Consider the following 17,989-nt stretch of genomic DNA (forward strand, 5'->3'; position numbering starts at 1 on the left):
ATCTACTTGGGATCACAATGACACAGACAGCACAAAAGCCTGCACACAACTTTAAAAATTTGGACATCAATTTTGTAATTTTCATCTGAATAACTACTGAATGGGACACCATATGGTAAAAATCACTTTTGCTGCAGTTTGATAACAGGGTGCTGTAAAGTTGGCGATAACTGGTGAGCCAGGGGGCAGCACGGTGACTCAGTGGTTAGCACAGCAGCCTCACAGCGCCAGGGACCCAGGTTCGATTCCAGCCTCGGGCGACTGTCTCTGTGGAGTTTGCACATTCTCCCCATGTCTGCATGGGTTTCCACTGGGTGCTCCGGTTTCCTCCCATAGTCCAAAGATGTGCAGGCTAGGTGGATTGGCCATGCTAAATTGCCCGTTATATTCAGGGGTGTGTGGGTTATGCGGGAAGGGTCTGGGTGGGATGCTGCAAGGGGCGGTGTGGATTTGTTGGGTCAAAGAGCCTGTTTCCACACTGTAGGGAATCTAACGTAATTTAATCTAATCTATAACTAATTGCACCCAAGTTGAAGGTGTTTTAAGGGCAATACTGTGGAGAGTTTGATCTGTATCTATATGTATGTGAATAATCAGAAGAACTTCACAGAATCCGTAGTGTAAAAGCAGGCCTTTCAGCCCACAAGTCCACATTATCTCTCAGAAGAGTAGCCCACTCAGACCCAGCCCACTATCCTACCCCTGCATTTCCCATAGCTAGACCACCTAGCCTGCACACTACGGGCAATTTAGCAAGGCCAATCCACCTAACCTGCACATCTTTGAACTGTGGGAGGAAACTGGAGCACCCAGAGGACACCGACAGTCACCCAATGCTGGAATTGAACCTGGGTTCCTGGCACTGTGTGACAGCAGTGATAACCACTGAGCCACCATAGAGGAGCTTTACATACAACATGTGAGGAAAATGAAAACTGACAACAGGTGCTTCCTTAAATATAATGAGGAAAAGAGAGAGAGAGAGAGAGAGAGATCAAAGTGAACAAAGGTCTCTAAGAAAATGAATCTGGGAGACGGTTTTGGGAACAAGGAAATGGCAGATGAAATAAAGAGATATTTTACATCAGTCTTTATAGCAGAAGATACTTTGAACATCCCATTAATATTAAAGCATATGGGAGAGGAATTAACTGTCATCACCATCAGGAGCAAAGGAGTGTCAGACAAACTAATGGGATTAATGGCAGTAAAATCCCTTAGCCCTGACGGCTTGCATCATAAGGTCCTAAAAGACGTGGCTACTGAGATAGCGGATGCATCAGTTGTACAATTCCAAACATCGCTGGATTCTACAGAAATGCCAGAGAATTGGAAAACTACTAATCCTATTCAAAAAGGAAGGGAGGCAAAATATAAGAAATTACAGGTCAGAACCTAATGTCTATTTTTGGAAAAGTATTGGAATCAATTATTAAAGAACTAAAAGCAGAACAGTTGGAACATCATAATCCAATTAAGTAGAGACAGCATGGCTTCATGAAAGGAAAATCGCATCTGATTAATTTATTAGAGTTTTTTTGACTCTCAACCAAAGTGGATACAGGGGAACCAATAGGTGTGTTGTACTTGGACTTCCGGAAGGTGTTTGACAGGGTATCTCACAAAAAGCTCTAAGTCATAAGATAACAGCCCACGGTTGTGGAGGTTGTGTATTGACATAGATACTACATTGGCAAACAGGCATGAAATGGCCAGTGAGAATAATGGGTTCTTTATCAATTTGGAGATCCATGGCCAGTGGGTTTCCACAGGGATCAGTGCTGACCACAACTGCTTACAATATACATTAATGATATACTGATGAAAATTGAAGGTACTGGACCAAATTTGCAGATGAACTAAACAGGTGAAAGACAAGTTGCAAAAGCAGTACAGTTTACAGAGAGATATTGATAAGTCACGTAACTGGACAAAAAGTTGGTAAGTGAGAAAATGTGAAGTTGTTCAATTTGGAAGCGAGAACAAAAGAACAGAATATTATTTAATTGGAGAAAAATTACAACACAAAGGAGCTTGAGGATACTTGTGCATATAATACAAAGAGCTACCACACAGGTGCAGCAGGTAATGAGGAGCTCTAATGGAATGTTGGCCCTTTTTTCCGGGGGACTGGAATATAAAAGTAGGGAAGTCTTACTGCAACAGTACACAGTGCTGTTGAAACCACATCTGGAGTACTATGAGCAGTTTTGATCCCCTTATTTAAGGAAAAATATCATTTAATTGGAGGAATTTCAGAGAAAGTTCACAAGGATGATTCCTCGTATGGAGGGGTTATCTTGAGTCCAGACTGAGACTCCAGAAGAATAACAGGGGACATAATTGACACATACAGGTTTCTTCAGGAGCTCGACAGGGTTAATGCTGAGAGGATGTTTCCTCTCAAAGGTGAATCTAGGACCACAGGGCATAGTCTCAGAATGAGGGGCATCAATTTAATAGAGTCACACAGCACAGAAGCAGACCCTTCAGTCCAATGAGTCCACACTGACCAAGTTCCCAAACTAAACCAGCCCCACTTGCCTCTTCTCTGTGAGGACTGAAAGTCTTTGGAACTCCTTGCCACAGAGAGCTGTGGGGGCAGATTCCTTGTGTATATTCAAGGCTGAGACAAGTAGATTCTTGAAAATTGAGGAAATTAAGGGTTCAGGAAAGGGCAGGAAAGTTGATCTGAGGATCCTAATGAAAAGCAAAGCAGGCTTGAGGGGCTTAACAGCCTATTCCCATTCGTATTTCTTATGGTCTTATGTTGCCACAAACCTGCCTGAGTGTGTGGGATCAAAACTATTAATGCTTTTTTTAAAACAAACGTCCATATACAGATTCTAAAACTATATTCACAATTTCATGAATAGAGGGATGACAGAATTCTGTTACAGCCACACAATAAAAAGAAAATGAATGTTATAATGTGAAAGATTCCCTGGACTATCAGTTAGAAACATATTTGTTGATCCAAGCACAAGTACATGATGGAGCAAAACACTAAAGCACTGGGTATAATGGAGTCTCATTAAAATACAACAAACTTGTTCTTCCACTCCCCAATAATGTACAAGCACTGCTGTAGCACTATCAGTTACCTCGTAAACACAGCTCTACAAATCAACAATGCAGTCCCATCAATCCGGCAACAACCACAATCACTGCTATTGTTCTAGTGGGCAAATGAGATCTGTGTATGACAAATGATCATGATCACTTGCAAAGAGTACAATGTAGAAATACTGCTATAGCAGAGCTAATGTGACAAATAAAGAAAGGATCTTTGTCTCAAAAATCTTAGGTGGAATAGCTGTTAATAGTGATTACAATTTCTTCTTCTGGGGATCATGTTCCAACTCACCTGTTAGGTGTGACCATGAGTACTGACAAATAATTCAACATGAAGGATTGTTCAAGAATCTCAACTCTTAAAGACATTTACTACCCCCAAAAGTATTCCAGACATGGAGCTATTAATCCAAGCAAAACATTATCAATTGCATTCTGTGCAGCATCTAACAAAAAGAGTAACTATGTTTCTTTATTTTCTCAAAGCAACCACATAGCAAGAGTTCCGCATATTACTACGTTTTTAAACATCCATTCACTGGATGTGAACACTGATGATTAGGCCAACAGTTATGGCTCACTCCTAATTGTCCTTGAGAAAATGGTAGTGAACTGCTTTCTTGAACTGCAGCTTTTTTGAGGTGATATGATATAATCCAGTAGCTTGCACTAAACATGGCGTAGCAATTGTGATTGGTATTTTATCATCAGAGGAACAGGTAAATGTTTCTACAGCCCCAGATGTGATACCAGAATGTCACAATGCCTCCCTGACACAAGGGTCAAGAACATTATTGAGTGGTTGCAGGACTCTCCAAAGTTGGGGGCCAACAGCAGACAACAGATAGTGGTTGTGATCCATCTCTTTATCAATCTCTTTACCTTCTGATGGGTGGAGCTAAGAAGCAATGAGGGGTGGAGGGGAGAAATATAAATGGGAGTTTGTCTATTGCTTTCCAAACAGTGTATGCATGCAACAAGGGTGCCACTGTCATCATGTAAGACTTCAATCCACGTACAGATTGCTCAAATCACTCTAGCAATAATACTGTGGCAGGTGAATTCTTGCAGTGTGTATAAGACTTTTATTTAGATCTGTACATTGATGAACCAACTAGGAAACATGCTTTCCCAGAAATGGTTTTGAGCAAAAGGAGAAGGTTAATTAATAATCTCATAAAATCAAAATACTGTGGATGGCAGCAATCTGAAGTTCAAAATGCTGGAGAAACTAAGCAGATCAGGAATTATTAGTGGAGAGGGAAACAGAGGTAACATTTTGGTCTGATGTGACTTTTTTCCAGAACTGAAGGGGGCTGGAAAATTATGGTTTTTATGTTGTTGCCAAAGTGGGAGGAGCAGCAACTAGAACAGATGGTGAGGGCACCCACAGCAAAAGGCAAAGGGAGTGGTAATGGCAGTAGAAGAGATAATAAATGCAGAATATGTGCTTCTATTTATAATTAATAAATTTGTTGTGAGATATCCTTTAGGAAAAAAATGACCACAACAAGATGGAACTCTTCACCAAGACAGAAAGTGAAGGTGTTTAATCTGAAACTCAGGTCCTAAATCCGATCAAAGCAAACCCTGAAGGTACGAGGGGTTAGAGGTAATGGGAACTGCAGATGCCGGAGAATCCGAGATAACAAAGTGTGGGGCTGGATGAACACAGCAGACCAAGCAACATGTTAGGAGCACAAAAGCTGACGTTTCGGGCCTCGACCCTTCATCAGAAAAAGCATGACGAGGGGACTTGGCCCGAAACGTCATCTTTTGTGCTCCTAAGATGCTGCTTGACCTGCTGTGTTCATCCAGCCCCACACTTTATTATCTTGGATTCTTCAGTATCTGCAGTTCCCATTATTTCTGATGGGTTAGTTGGCTGTGATAGATTTCCTGTTCTTTTTCTCAGAGGATGGTAGATTGGCTCCAAATCAATGTGTTTGTTGATGGAGTTCCGGTTGGAATGCCATGCTTCTAGGAATTCTCGTGCATGTCTCTGTTTGGCTTGTCCTAGAATGGATGTGTTGTCCCAATCAAAGTGGTGTTCTTCCTCATCTGTATGTAAGGATACTAGTGATAGTGGGTCATGTTGTTTTGTGGCTAGTTGATGTTCATGTATCCTGGTGGCTAGCTTTCTGCCTGTTTGTCCAATGTAGTGTTTGTCACAGTTCTCGCAAGGTATTTTGTAGATGACATCACCAATGCAGGAAATGACATCACCAACTCAAAGAAACCTAAAAAGATAAATAGAAAGCGGGACATAACACCAGCGCTTCATCAGAGGCTCACTCACATCCACTTACTTTCCTAACTTTTTTCTGCCATCAGCAAAGTTAGCAACCATATCATCTTTCATCCAAGTCATTGTAAACAGTTGAGATTCCAGCACTGATCCCTGTTCCAACCATTCAGGTCCAAGTTAAATCTTACTTAACAGAAAAGAACCCATTAATGTCTATGTAAATAAAAACCGAAAGAACTGGGGATGCTGTAAATAAGGAAGAAAAAAACAAAGTTGCTGGAAAAGCTCAGCAGGTCTGGCAGCATCTGTGAAGGACAAAACAGAGTTGACATTTCGGATCTGGTGATTCTACCTCAGAATTGTAACTTTATTTTAGTTCCATTAATGTCTATTCTCTGTATTCTGTTAGCCAGGCAACATTCAAATCATACTAATTTTCTGCCCACTGTACCATAAGCTTTTATAATCCACAATAGCCCTTCATGTGGCACTTTATAAAAAGCATTTTAAAAACTCACAGGACAGTACATCATGCTTCTTCTTTAGCCACAGCATGTCACTTCCTCAAAAAATTCCAATAGATTGGTTATGTATGATTTGCCTTGCACAAAACCACACTGACTCCAAATACCCAGAACTTATCCAAGTGCCTTGCAATAATTTCTTCAAAAAAAATTTCTAACATTTTCCTTATGACACATGTTAAGCCAATGTGCCTGTAGTTTCCTGATTTCTGTCTGCCTCCCTTTTTGAATAAGAGTTACATTTGTGATCTACCAGTCTAATGGGACTTTTACTGAATATAGGAAGTTTTGAAAAATTAAATCCAATGCTTCAATTATCTTGTCTGATATTTCTTTAAAAATACTAAGATGAAATCCATCAAGACCTGGAAACTATATCAAATACAAATATATAAATGCTTTATCCAGGTACCTTCGTCCATCTGATTTTTCCAATTTACATGTATATTAAAATCTCCCATGTTTATCACCATGTTTTTCTGAAAAGCTTCCATTATTTCTTTCTCCATGCTCTACCATGTATGCCAAACCACAAGTACTTCTTGCCTTTATCATTTCTCATTTCTATTCAAACCATTTCCACATACTGGTTTCTTGAGCTTAAGTCATCCCTCTCTATCATAACATCATTAACAAATGCCACCTCACCATCTTTTTCTGGTTTCCTGTGTTGTGTCCAGTACCATTCAATATGCAGGCACTGTCAGGTAATCTGTTGTTTTCTAATGTTAGTTACATGATTCTAGATCTGAATGCTTTCTTTTTGTCATCTTATCTGTTGATTTTCAAAACATAGAAAATAGGAGTAGGTCATTCAGTCCTTGGAGCCTACTCTGCCATTCAATTTGATTGTGACTGATCATCCAATTCAATATCATGTGCTGCTTTCTCTCTTTGCCCCTTGGCCCTGTTCGCCCCAGCATTATATCTAACCCCTTTTAAAAAAATTCAATATTTTGGTCTCAACCACCTTCTATGACAGAGAATTTCACAGGTTCACTATTCTCTGCATGATGGCGTTTGTCCTTGTCCCAATCCTAAATGGCCCACCCAATGCCCATATACTGTGATCTTTGCTTCTGGACTGGAAACATCTTCCCTTTGTTCAGGATGTCTGGTCCTAGAACAAAGAACAAAGTACAAAGAAAATTACAGCACGGGACAGGCCCTTCAGTCCTCCAAGCCTGCGCTGATCCAGATCCTCTATCTAAACTGGTCACCTATTTTCCAAGGATCCGTATCCCTCTGCTCCCTGCCCATTCATGTATCTGTCGAGACACATCTTAAATGATGTTATCGTGCCAGCCTCTACCATTTCCACTGGCAATGCATTCCAGGCACCGGCTACCCTCTGCGTAAAGAATTTTTCATGCATATCTCCCTTAAACTTTTCTCCTTTCACCTTGAAATCGTGACCCCTAGTAATTGAGTTCCCCCCACTCTGGGAAACAGCTTCTTGCTATCCACTCTGTCTATACTGCTCATGATTTTGTAGACCTCAATCAGGTTCCCCCTCAACCAGATCCCCCCTCAACTTCTGTCTTTCTAATGTAAAAAAATCCTAATCTACTCAACCTCTCTTCATAGCTAGCGCCCTCCATATCAGGCAACATCCTGGTGAACTTCCTCTGCACCCTCTCCAAAGCATCCATATCCTTTTGGTAATGTGGCAACCAGAACTGTACGCAGCATTCCAAATGTAGTCAAACCAAAATCCTATTCAACCGCAGCATGACCTGCCAACTTTTGTACTCAATACCCCGAGCAACGAACGAAAGAATGCCATATGCCTTCTTGACCACTCTATTGACCTGTGTTGCCACCTTCAGGGTGCAATGGACCTAAATACCCAGATCTTTCTGTGCATCAATTTTCTCCAGGGCTTTTCCATTTACTGTATAGTTCGCTCTTGAACTGCATCTTCCAAAATGCATCACCTCGCATTTGCCTGGATTGAACTCCATCTGCCAAATCTTCGCCCAACTCTCCAATCTATCTATATTCTGCTGCATTCTCTGACAGACCCCTTCACTATCTGCTACTCCACTAGTCTTAGTGTCATCTGCAAACTTGCCAATCAGACCATCTGTACCTTCCTCCAGATCATTTATGTGTATAATATCACAAACAACAGTGACCCAACATGGATCCCTGTGGAACACCACTGGTCACAGTTCTCCATTTTGAGAAACTCCCTTCCACTACAACTCTGTCTCCTGTTGCTCAGCCAGTTCTCTATCCATCTAGCTAGTACACCCTGGACCCCACTCAACTTCACTTTCTCCATCGGCCTACCATGGGGAACCTTATCAAATGCCTTACTGAAGTCCACGTATGTGACATCAACAGCCCTTCCCTCATCTGTCAACTTTGTCACTTCCTCAAAGAATTCTATCAAGTTGGCAAGACATGACCTTCCCTGCACAGAACCATGCTGCCTATCACTAATAAGCCTGTTTTCTTCCAAATGTAAATAGATGCTATCCCTCAGTATCTTCTCCAGCAGTTTCCCGACCACTGATGTCAGACTCACCAGTCTATAATTGTCTGGGTTATCCATTCTACCTCTCCTCAACAAGAGGACGACATTAGCAATTCTCCAGTCCTCCGGGACCTCACGTGTGCTCAAGGATGCTGCAAAAATATCTTAAGGCTCCAGCTATTTCCTCTCTTGCTTCCCTCAATAACCTGGGATAGATCCCATTCGGACCTGGGGACTTGTCCACCCTAATGCCTTTTAGAATACCCAACACTTCCCCCCTCCTTATGCCGACTTGACATAGAGTAATCAAACATCTATTCCTAACCTCAGCATCCGTCATGTCTCTCTCCTCTGTGAATACCGACGCAAAGTACTCATTAAGGATCTCACTCATTTTCTCTGATTCCTCACATACCTTGCCCTGAGGGAATTTTATTGGTTTCTAAGAGATCCCCCACTATTGTTCTAAACTCCACTGAATATAGTCCTAACTGATTCATCCAGGAATCGGTTTGGTAAACCTTTGTTACACTCTCTCCATAGCCAGAACATTCCTTTCCGGATAAAGAAACCAAAACTGCACAAAATACTCCAGATGCAGTTTGACCAAGGTCCTGTACAATTGCAGCAAGGTATCCCTGCTCCTGAACCGGAAACTTACTTTCACCTTACTGTTGTACTTTTCATCACTGTACATTCTGTTTATCATTTCCCCTATTAGTACCTTTCTCCTTTGCCTCGATTCTACTCTTTGATTTATCACTTTGATTTACTTCTTTCTAAATTTGACCCCTTTGCCCCTTATATTTAGTTTAACATCATCTCTACTTCTCTCATTATGCTGCTGGCAAGAACACCAGCCCCTGCGCAGTTCAGGTGGAGATCATCCGTCAGTACAGATCCCACTTTCCCCAGTATTGATGCCTGGGCTCCACAAACCAGAACCAATTCTCCTAAAATGGTCTTTGAGGCACATAATCATCTATAATCTGATTTGGCCAACAGCAATATGCGCATGACTCAAAAATAATCCAGAATGTGATCTCTGAATTTCTGCCTTGTAATTTAATGCCTAGACACTCAAATGACCATGTAGAATCTCTTACTTTGTCACGCGCATGGTACATACACGGACCATGATGGCTAGTGCCTCCTCCACCCTCTGAAAACTCTTCTCCAACCTGAACTAGATGTCCTAAACCCTGGCACCAATAGAGCATACTGCTGTCTGGATTCACTCTTTGTTGCAGAGGCTAGTTAATTCCTCTGCCTACACTGTCCCCTACAACCACAACATTTCTCGCTGTCCCTTCCAGTTGAATGCCTCCTGTACAATGGTCAGCATGTTCATCCACCCTGCAGTCCCCATTCTCATCCTAAAAAGCAAAAGAATCTCAAACCCGCTAGACGATTGCAAAGGCAAACACTCCTGCCCTCTGGATCCCCTTTCTTACCTCACTCGCAGGCTTTTCCCTGAATACTAACCAAATCAGAAGACCCAATCCAAAGAATACTGACTGCCTCCCAGTACTAAAGAATTCATCTAAAATGATGCGATGTAGTGTCTGGTGTTCAGGCTCCAAGTCATAATCTCTGAAATGAGTGTAACTTTGGCACACCACTTTACAGATGCATTTGCAGTGAATCAAACTGGCATCCAGCAGCTTCAACATGCTGCAACTGTGACACATCACCTGTTTTGCCATCCTTAATGTGTTCTAATTAGATTCTAAATTATTTTAATCAATTATATATTTACTTTTGTTTTTACATATATTATTAACCTTGCCATTATTATTAGATTTCAATCTTTAGGAATGGAATAAACCTTAAGTCGTTTAGCAGATACAAATAACTAGCTTCTTCATCTTTGCAGAATACTAAGCAAAAATTCTTCATCAAAATCAAAATTAAGAGAATTTCTTAGAGGCAGCTCACTTTTGCTTGTCAACTCATGTTTACATAATTGGAGCTCATGCTTCATTTTGATTGTTATCATCTCTTTCTTTCTTTACTCCTTTCTCAATCTCTTTCATCCCTTGTTAATTTCTCTCTTTCTAAGTCAATCGTTCTTAATTTTACATTTTAAATTCTAACCAGTTGTTCTCAATCACCAATGAAAACAGTCCTTTCCTCCTTTAGAGCCGGATGACCAGTCAATTCTTCAAGGGTCTCATCAACCTTAACTCCCTATTGTATGTTAATTCCACTAGCTTTACATTTTGTAAACTGTCTTTTCACAGCTATTTCAAGTTTAAAGAGTCATATTGTTTCTCTCAAAAACATGAACCTCAAAGGTACCCATGTTGATTTCCTAATAAAATATAGAAAAGACAAATGTCATATATTGCTTCTCTAAATGCTCGTAAATTCCAATGAAATGGTTTTACAGTCTCTAGGTTTAATCTAGTTGAGCCATCAATTTTGATTTGATCCGCATGGGGAGCCATAAATGAAAACAGCCAAAGTTATTGAATCACCTCCAAGAATGAAGTACCAAAAAGTTCTACATTTCGCAGCTTTTACTTTAACATGAATCAGAGTTAACGTAAATTAAACATCAATTAACAGAGAAATGAGACTTCAAATACAAAGGTTAATTAACTAGTCAACACAACAGCTATGTCTTATATGACCACATGTTTTTGACACAAATGTGGCAGCATGTGACAACACAGTTTCACAACACATTCTTTAATCACGTAGACAAGATCAGTCCTAACCAGCAAGAGTTTTCACCTTTAAGTTTCATGTGTACGATTATTACTACCAAGGCTTCTACAAATCTTCTTCTCCTCAGGCCACAATAACCTCAATAGTGTAGCTTGCCAGAATTCTTTTTCAAACAAACAACCAACCAGTTAACATTATGACTAAACCTGGGAAAAATAGCCAGCTCTTTACACAGCTTTCCAGGTTTTACACCAGTTTGCACAGCTGTCAACCTTTATGCAGAGGAATACTGAGAGGAACTTATTCCTTCTCCACTCAAGATTTTGCTGCATTTCTCTTTTTGTCTCCGTCTGCCTTCTCTTTTGTCTGTACCTATATGCTGATTGCTTTCACCCATCCATCTTCTTGGCTGTGTGTCTGGCACTCACCCATTTTGTTTCTCAACTTCCCTCTTGTTGATAATGCTTCCAGGGTTGACAGTTCACATAGACCAATATTTTTTTCTATCCAAGGAAATTACAACTGAGCCTTTATAATGTAAACTTTCTAAGGTCCTTTAACCATTCTGCAATAAAAAAATTCCTCAGATCTTTTAAATAAATAACCTTTAACCTTCAATTAATCTGTACTGCTTCTAGATCGAAGGTATTCATACCAGTGATTTAAGAAGATCTAATTCTGGCCTCAATTGCATTCCCAGTTCTAACCACACCATTATTGGTGGTCACGCCTTCAGTAATCCAGGCCCAAGTTTACAAATGCCCACTCTACATCTTGCTTTCCTCCTTTAAGACACTTCTCAAAACACATTCCTCCGAACAAGCTTTTGGTCATCTGTCCTAACATTTCCCTACGTGGCTTGGTGTCACACCATTTTATAATGTTACTGTGAAACCCCCTTAGACATACATCACTATAAAGGTGCAAAATTAATATATGCTAAGGTTGTTGTTGTCAAATATCCCAAAAACCGCTTTTGCACATTCTGCCTCTAATTATAAAGCTGAGGATCCCACATTTCTAAATTTGCCCTGTCACCTTCAAAGATACGTGAATGCAAATTCTCTTGGTTTCTACACTACAGTTAAAAATATTTGACTTGGCTTATATTGGTATTCTTTACTTGTCCTTAAAAATGCAGGGTCCCATGCACAGCTTTTTTTAAAATTAGGCATTGTTACAAATACTCGGTAGTGTAGGGCCCCCACCCCCAACTTTGCCCACCACCTAACAGATCAGTGTCCCAGTTTGATGTACCTCTTACAGCTTCTGTTTCTATATCAATCAGTGGTTTGCCCACATAAGCGGTGTCATCCACGTTGTAATAAATTTTTCGAACCACACCATCATATCGGCTTGTTATTGTAACTGATGCTTTGTCACTCTGAACTTCACAGATGCTGTCAAACTGTGACACTGTGTCTCCTACCTTTACATACCTGTAGAAACAAAAAAAAGCTTTTCTGAAATAGCATAAAGAACAAAGTATTGGAACAATACACGTTTAATGTGGAGATCTTCATAAAGAATTGAGTACAATTTTTTTTCCAAAAATGTTTTTTGAAAACTAAAAACAATGTTCTCCTGCCAAAAATTGCCAACTTTGGAAAATGATTTGTGTTTTAAGCAGGATAACGTCTCAATGCATTCTGAGGAAAAGTAGCTGCTTCTGAAAATCCTTAGCACAAAAGGCTAATTTTAAGTATATACAATTGAGAAATTCAGAGGATCACTCAATAGATCAGTAAGATCTCAATCTCCAGCCTGCTCTGCACTGAGTTCACTTAAGTGAAAGGCACTGAAAACAGCTGCAGTAATCTGCTAGTGAGAGAGAAAAAATGCATATGGTTCCTACTTGTGATTGGAATCCAGTGATCATTGCGAGTAGTGCCAAAATGCTAACATTGTCTGAAGGCAAAACAGAATTCAGCTGCAACCATCTTGTCAGCAATCATCAATCAATATTTGTGCTCACATTAAATTACGAAACATGAACTTGTCCACAAAAGTACACATGCAGGCAAAATGTTAAAGGCTTTCGGAAAGGGTAAGAGGACACATAAATCAATAGAAAAAGAAAATTGTTTAATGAAAATACTATACTCCAATCTCAACTTTCATTAGCCTGTAGAGAATAAACAAACTTGCGGTTATCTTAGACTGTCAGATATCTCAGAAGACTTTCACTGCTCATTCATTACTTCTGAGGTCCAGCTGAGATCATTACCAGATCTAACCATGGTCCACTATTATCAGAGCTCAAAGATGAGTTGATCAAATTCTGAATTACTCTTTTTTTAAATAAGCATTATTATTCTGCACTCGTACTTGCGTCAACATAACACCTTACCCATATGCTGCACCTAAGGTTAAATGAGCATATTCCTCCCTGCATTTTTCTTACTTAATTCAACCAATTCCATTAGTTTCTTCCCCAGCCCCAAGCACATAGCAATTCCTGACTGGACAGAGGGTAATTATTAACAATTAACAATATCATAATGCAACAAGGGCAGATCTACTGTTAACCATACCACAGAGAAACACCTTCCTTTCCAACACACACAGGTACCATGGATTGTTCCCCATATCCAATCACAAGCTCCCCTTGTCATTTCAGTGAGAGTACACAATTTCAATAACTTGAGCATTTTAAGTTAATCCTTTGCAGTGAGTTCTGGTTGTGAGCCCAATCCCTCTCAAGATAAGCAAAAATTGCCAGCTAAATTTTGCTAATTAAAAATAAAGCAAAACATTAAAGTAGCCATGCATTTATTTATCACTCTAAAGGTACTGAAATCAGAATCAAATCTATATTAGTTGACAGTTAGATAAATTGATCAGGACCCAATTACAATGATCACTTCTCCACCCTAAGAAATGCAAACAGCATTCTGGAATCCACGAGTCAACTGAACCCTATATCCCTTCATCCAGCTCAAGGATAGGCTCCTCTTGAGCATTGTCAAGCACAGCCCTCCATATTCCTGCCAATCCCCAAAACCTGCATTCCGAGATGATTCCACAAGAGGAACAATTTCACAAACGGTACCAAAGCTTGGGACTATAACCATCACCCAAGTGTTTCTGAGCCTTGATGCTCTAAACTTCAGGTACCGATCTTCAAGCTTCTACACAGTACACATTATCGTGTTGAGTACAGCTTCACCTTTATTAAAAAAAGCATTGAGACTAAATATATAGGTAAATGAATGCAAAGAAATAAGTCAATTATTTATTATTGCAATGAAACATTTAAGAATACCAGAACAATCAAACACATTGGGTTTACACTTCACATGATTAAAAAAAAGACAGAATTTCAAACCCAAAAAAGAATGCAGTACAGAGTTGACTTATCCAATCCACACAATCCACTGACTTGATTTGGTAACAACTCCTTCCTGAAACTTATCTACCATATTTGCGTAATTGTCACACTTTTCCACTAACTTTAACAACTTCTCAAGCATTACTTTATCTCCAAGATAGGCAGCACTGTGCCAACACAGTTATAATGGTTTACGTCCTTTGGGAACCAGCTGAAGTACTGGAAGCAAGAAATACAAGGATGGAAAGAAGACTGGACAGAGTCTACAATAGAAGTGTCTGCAGTATCTTGTGTAAAGTTCCTTGGGATATATTTTGTATTAAAAAGGTGACAAGCAATTCCAGGCTACCATTGTGACTGGATACTGAACAATGAGATCAAATAGGTTGTAGATTTGATTTCCATTTTTCTGCTGAACTAAATTTTAATCAATTAAGTAATATGGCTGATTTCAACAGTTAAAGGCATTGAAATGAAAAGTTACAGGGTACCTGTTCTTGACTGCTACAAAATTAAATGATTAAAAACGAGAACAGAAAATGGACTGAGCTGCAATATTTCCAACAGTTGAATAGCCTCCCAATGTTCTATGTAAATTTACACAGAAAAATTGCTACTTCAGCAAGATACCAGGATACCAATGAGGCTCCAGTAGAACATAGCCCCTGCCTCCATGAGAGGGGAATGAAAGTCCACCACATTAACATAGTAATAGTCTGCTGCTTAACAAAACACCCAAAGACTGAAATCCTTGATTGTATTTCAATAATCAGAATTGAACAGATCATGAAAAATCTTGTTAATTCTTGCAGCACTACCTAGTGGCATATTACAGTGATACTGAAATCAATATTTACACAATGTATAATCGTCCTGAAACCCCTGAAAGTACTCCTTTTAATCAACACATTAACAAGCAACTGTTAAGTTCTGCATATATTTGTTAATCACAGAAGCAGCTGACCACAGACACTCTGCCCCATTTATTTGGTAGACATCCTTTACACCAAATCGTACAATACCATCCATGTCAATGGCATGGAGAACCAACACAAGTATTAAATCTAGGGCAATTAAGTTCAATGCTCGCTAGCAACCTGGATCTAATATTGATAAATGACCCTAGCCCAAAACATCTAGGTTTCAGGATTCTCTTGCAGCAGCCACATTTCATCAAAACCAGCTCAGATGTAAAAGCCATGGCGAGAGTCATCCAGGAACAGAAAGAAGAGTATAGCCAGAATTAGTCTATCCTGCTGCAGGGTACTACACTGCCTCACAGGGATCCTGCAACCATTACACAAAGACAGTGGACATGTAGCTAAATGCTGCCATGGGAATAGTGTCAGAGATTCTCCAGCTCACTGTAACTAAGTGGCTCCAGGTGCTGTCCCATGTTGTCTGATATGTTATTCATCATGGCTTAATATTTCCCTATGAGATGAAAGAAATCTGAGCAAGGCTGACATTCCCATTTACAAAGAACTGAAATATTTACCAGATAAGTGTTCAAAATTATTAACTCACTATCTCGATCGAAATAGGCATGTGTTTTTACTGTGAATACATCTCAGCATCTCATAACAGGCTCAATAACAGAGATACTGAGTTTCAGATTCCCTTGATAGTAATTCAATGTCCAACCAAATCCACATTGGGTATGGATGACATGGCCACCTGCTCCTTCAGGGGAAGATGAGGAACAATCGACATGCAATTGTGGCCACGAGTTCCAAAGCAAAGAACATAACGTATCAACCTGCCTATTAAAATTTGTTGTGATTAGCACTTTATTTCTCAACCCGTCATTTGAGCAGGCTACTGAATGGGTACTGAGGGACCAGCGCAGTGGTTAGCACTGCTGTCTCACAGCTCCAGGGATCCAGGTTCGATTCTGGGCTTGGGCAAATATCTGTATGGAGTTTGCACCTTCTCCCCATGTCAGTGTGGGTTTCTGCTCTGGTTTCCTTGCACAGTCTGAAGATGTGCAAGTTAGGTGGATTGGCCACGCTAAATTGTCCATAGTAGCCAGGGCTGTATAGGTTAAGTGTATTAGTCATGGGAAATACAGGGATAGGGTGGGGCGATACATCTGAATGGGCTGCTCTTCAGAAGGTCTGTCTGGACTTGTTTGGTAAAATGGTCTGTTTGCACACCGTGGGGACTCTATGTATAGCCAAACTAAACAATCCATTATAAAGTAATATTTAAATTTTGATAACCTTAACATAACCAAAGATTTTTAATTTAGCCACTGAAGGGATCAGTCAAATGAGACAATGAAACTCCTTTTACTTCTACCTAAAATTTTCACAGTTATTGATTACTGTATCACTACATCACTAGGTGGTGCTAAAAGCATTGGGGCATGGCACATCGAATTTACGGAACAAATGCCAGTCATAATTCTTGCATCTACAACATGTTGTTAAAAATAAAAAAATCTTTAAAAGAAAGCCTTTGTCTGGCTTCCTAAACTTTAGAAGTATTGTGGATGACATCAGCAACTGATAATAGATTAAAATGCTTGAGTATGACTATTTAAAACAATGGCTTCAAAACCAGGCTGGCAGCTAACCATCACGCTATGCTTCAAGCCTTGGGTCACCTGTAAACGATACCAGTTCCACTTCTACTTTTAAAGAGAGATTAATATTTGGTTAATGATGGGATCAAAGATAGTACAATATAAAATAGTTTAATTGCTTTCGGATATGATGGTATCTCAACTGTTAAGATTATTGAACTGTCATATGAAAGAAAGCAACTGATTTACAAGAAAGTCTGATTTGATCTAGACAGATGCACTAGAATTTTGTTCAATTTGCATTTGGGGCAAGAGGAAATATCATAATCATTTGCCAGAAGATTACACAGATTGGATAGGTAGCACGGATTTTATTAAAAACTGATCTGTGAATTACCAGCATTTTTCCAGTAACCAATACCACAAAATCATAGCTTTTTAAAAATTTGTTCATAGGATGTGGGCATCGCTGGTTGGGCCAGCATTTACTACCCATCCCTAGCTGCCCAAAGATGGTGGTGGTGAGCTGCCACAGTCCATGTGTTGCAGGTTGACCTACAATGCCATTAGGGGGAAATTCCAAGATATGGACCTAATGACACTAAAAGAATAATGATCTATTTCCAAGTTTAGGTGGTGAGTGGCTTAGAGAGGAACTTGCAAGTGGCAGTGTTCCCGTGTAACTGCTGCCCATATCTTTCTCAAAGTGGTTGTGATTTTGGAAGGTGCCGTCTAAGGAGCCTTGGTAAACTTCTGAAGTGCATCTTTTCAATAATACACATTACTACCACTGTGCATTAATGGTGGGGGGGCGTGAATGTTTGTGAATGTGGCGCCAATCAAGTGAGCTGCTTTGTCCTGGATGAGTCCAGCTTCTTGAGTGTTGTTGGAGCTGCAACCATCCAGTTTAATGGGATCACATCACATTCCTGACTTGTGCCTTGTAGATGGTGGTCGGCTGAGACAGTCAGGAGGTATGTTACTCACAGCAGGATTCTTCGCCTCTGATCTGCTCTTGTAGCAACTGTAACACTGATTTCTGAAGAAGGGTCCCAACCCAAATCGTCAACTGTCCTGTTCCTCTGATGCTGCCTGGCCTGCTGTGCTCCTCCAGCTCCACACTTTGTTA

The 17,989-nt window shown here is 40.0% G+C and overlaps 1 protein-coding gene across 2 annotated transcripts in view; it reads right to left on the minus strand.

Moving 5' to 3' along the window:
* Positions 1-17,989, minus strand: part of dbt (dihydrolipoamide branched chain transacylase E2) — a 47,394-nt gene that overhangs the window by 13,830 nt on the left and 15,575 nt on the right. Inside the window, exon 4 of one of the 2 annotated variants that reach the window (XM_048539879.1) lies at positions 12,260-12,441. The exons of the other annotated variant lie outside the window; for it this stretch is intronic. Within the exon in view, the coding sequence (XP_048395836.1) occupies positions 12,260-12,441 (182 nt within the window). The remainder of the gene's footprint in view (positions 1-12,259; positions 12,442-17,989) is intronic. 2 annotated transcript variants of the gene reach the window in all.

The sequence above is a fragment of the Stegostoma tigrinum genome, chromosome 8, assembly GCF_030684315.1.
Source record: "Stegostoma tigrinum isolate sSteTig4 chromosome 8, sSteTig4.hap1, whole genome shotgun sequence".
In the NCBI taxonomy this organism is placed as follows: domain Eukaryota; kingdom Metazoa; phylum Chordata; class Chondrichthyes; order Orectolobiformes; family Stegostomatidae; genus Stegostoma; species Stegostoma tigrinum.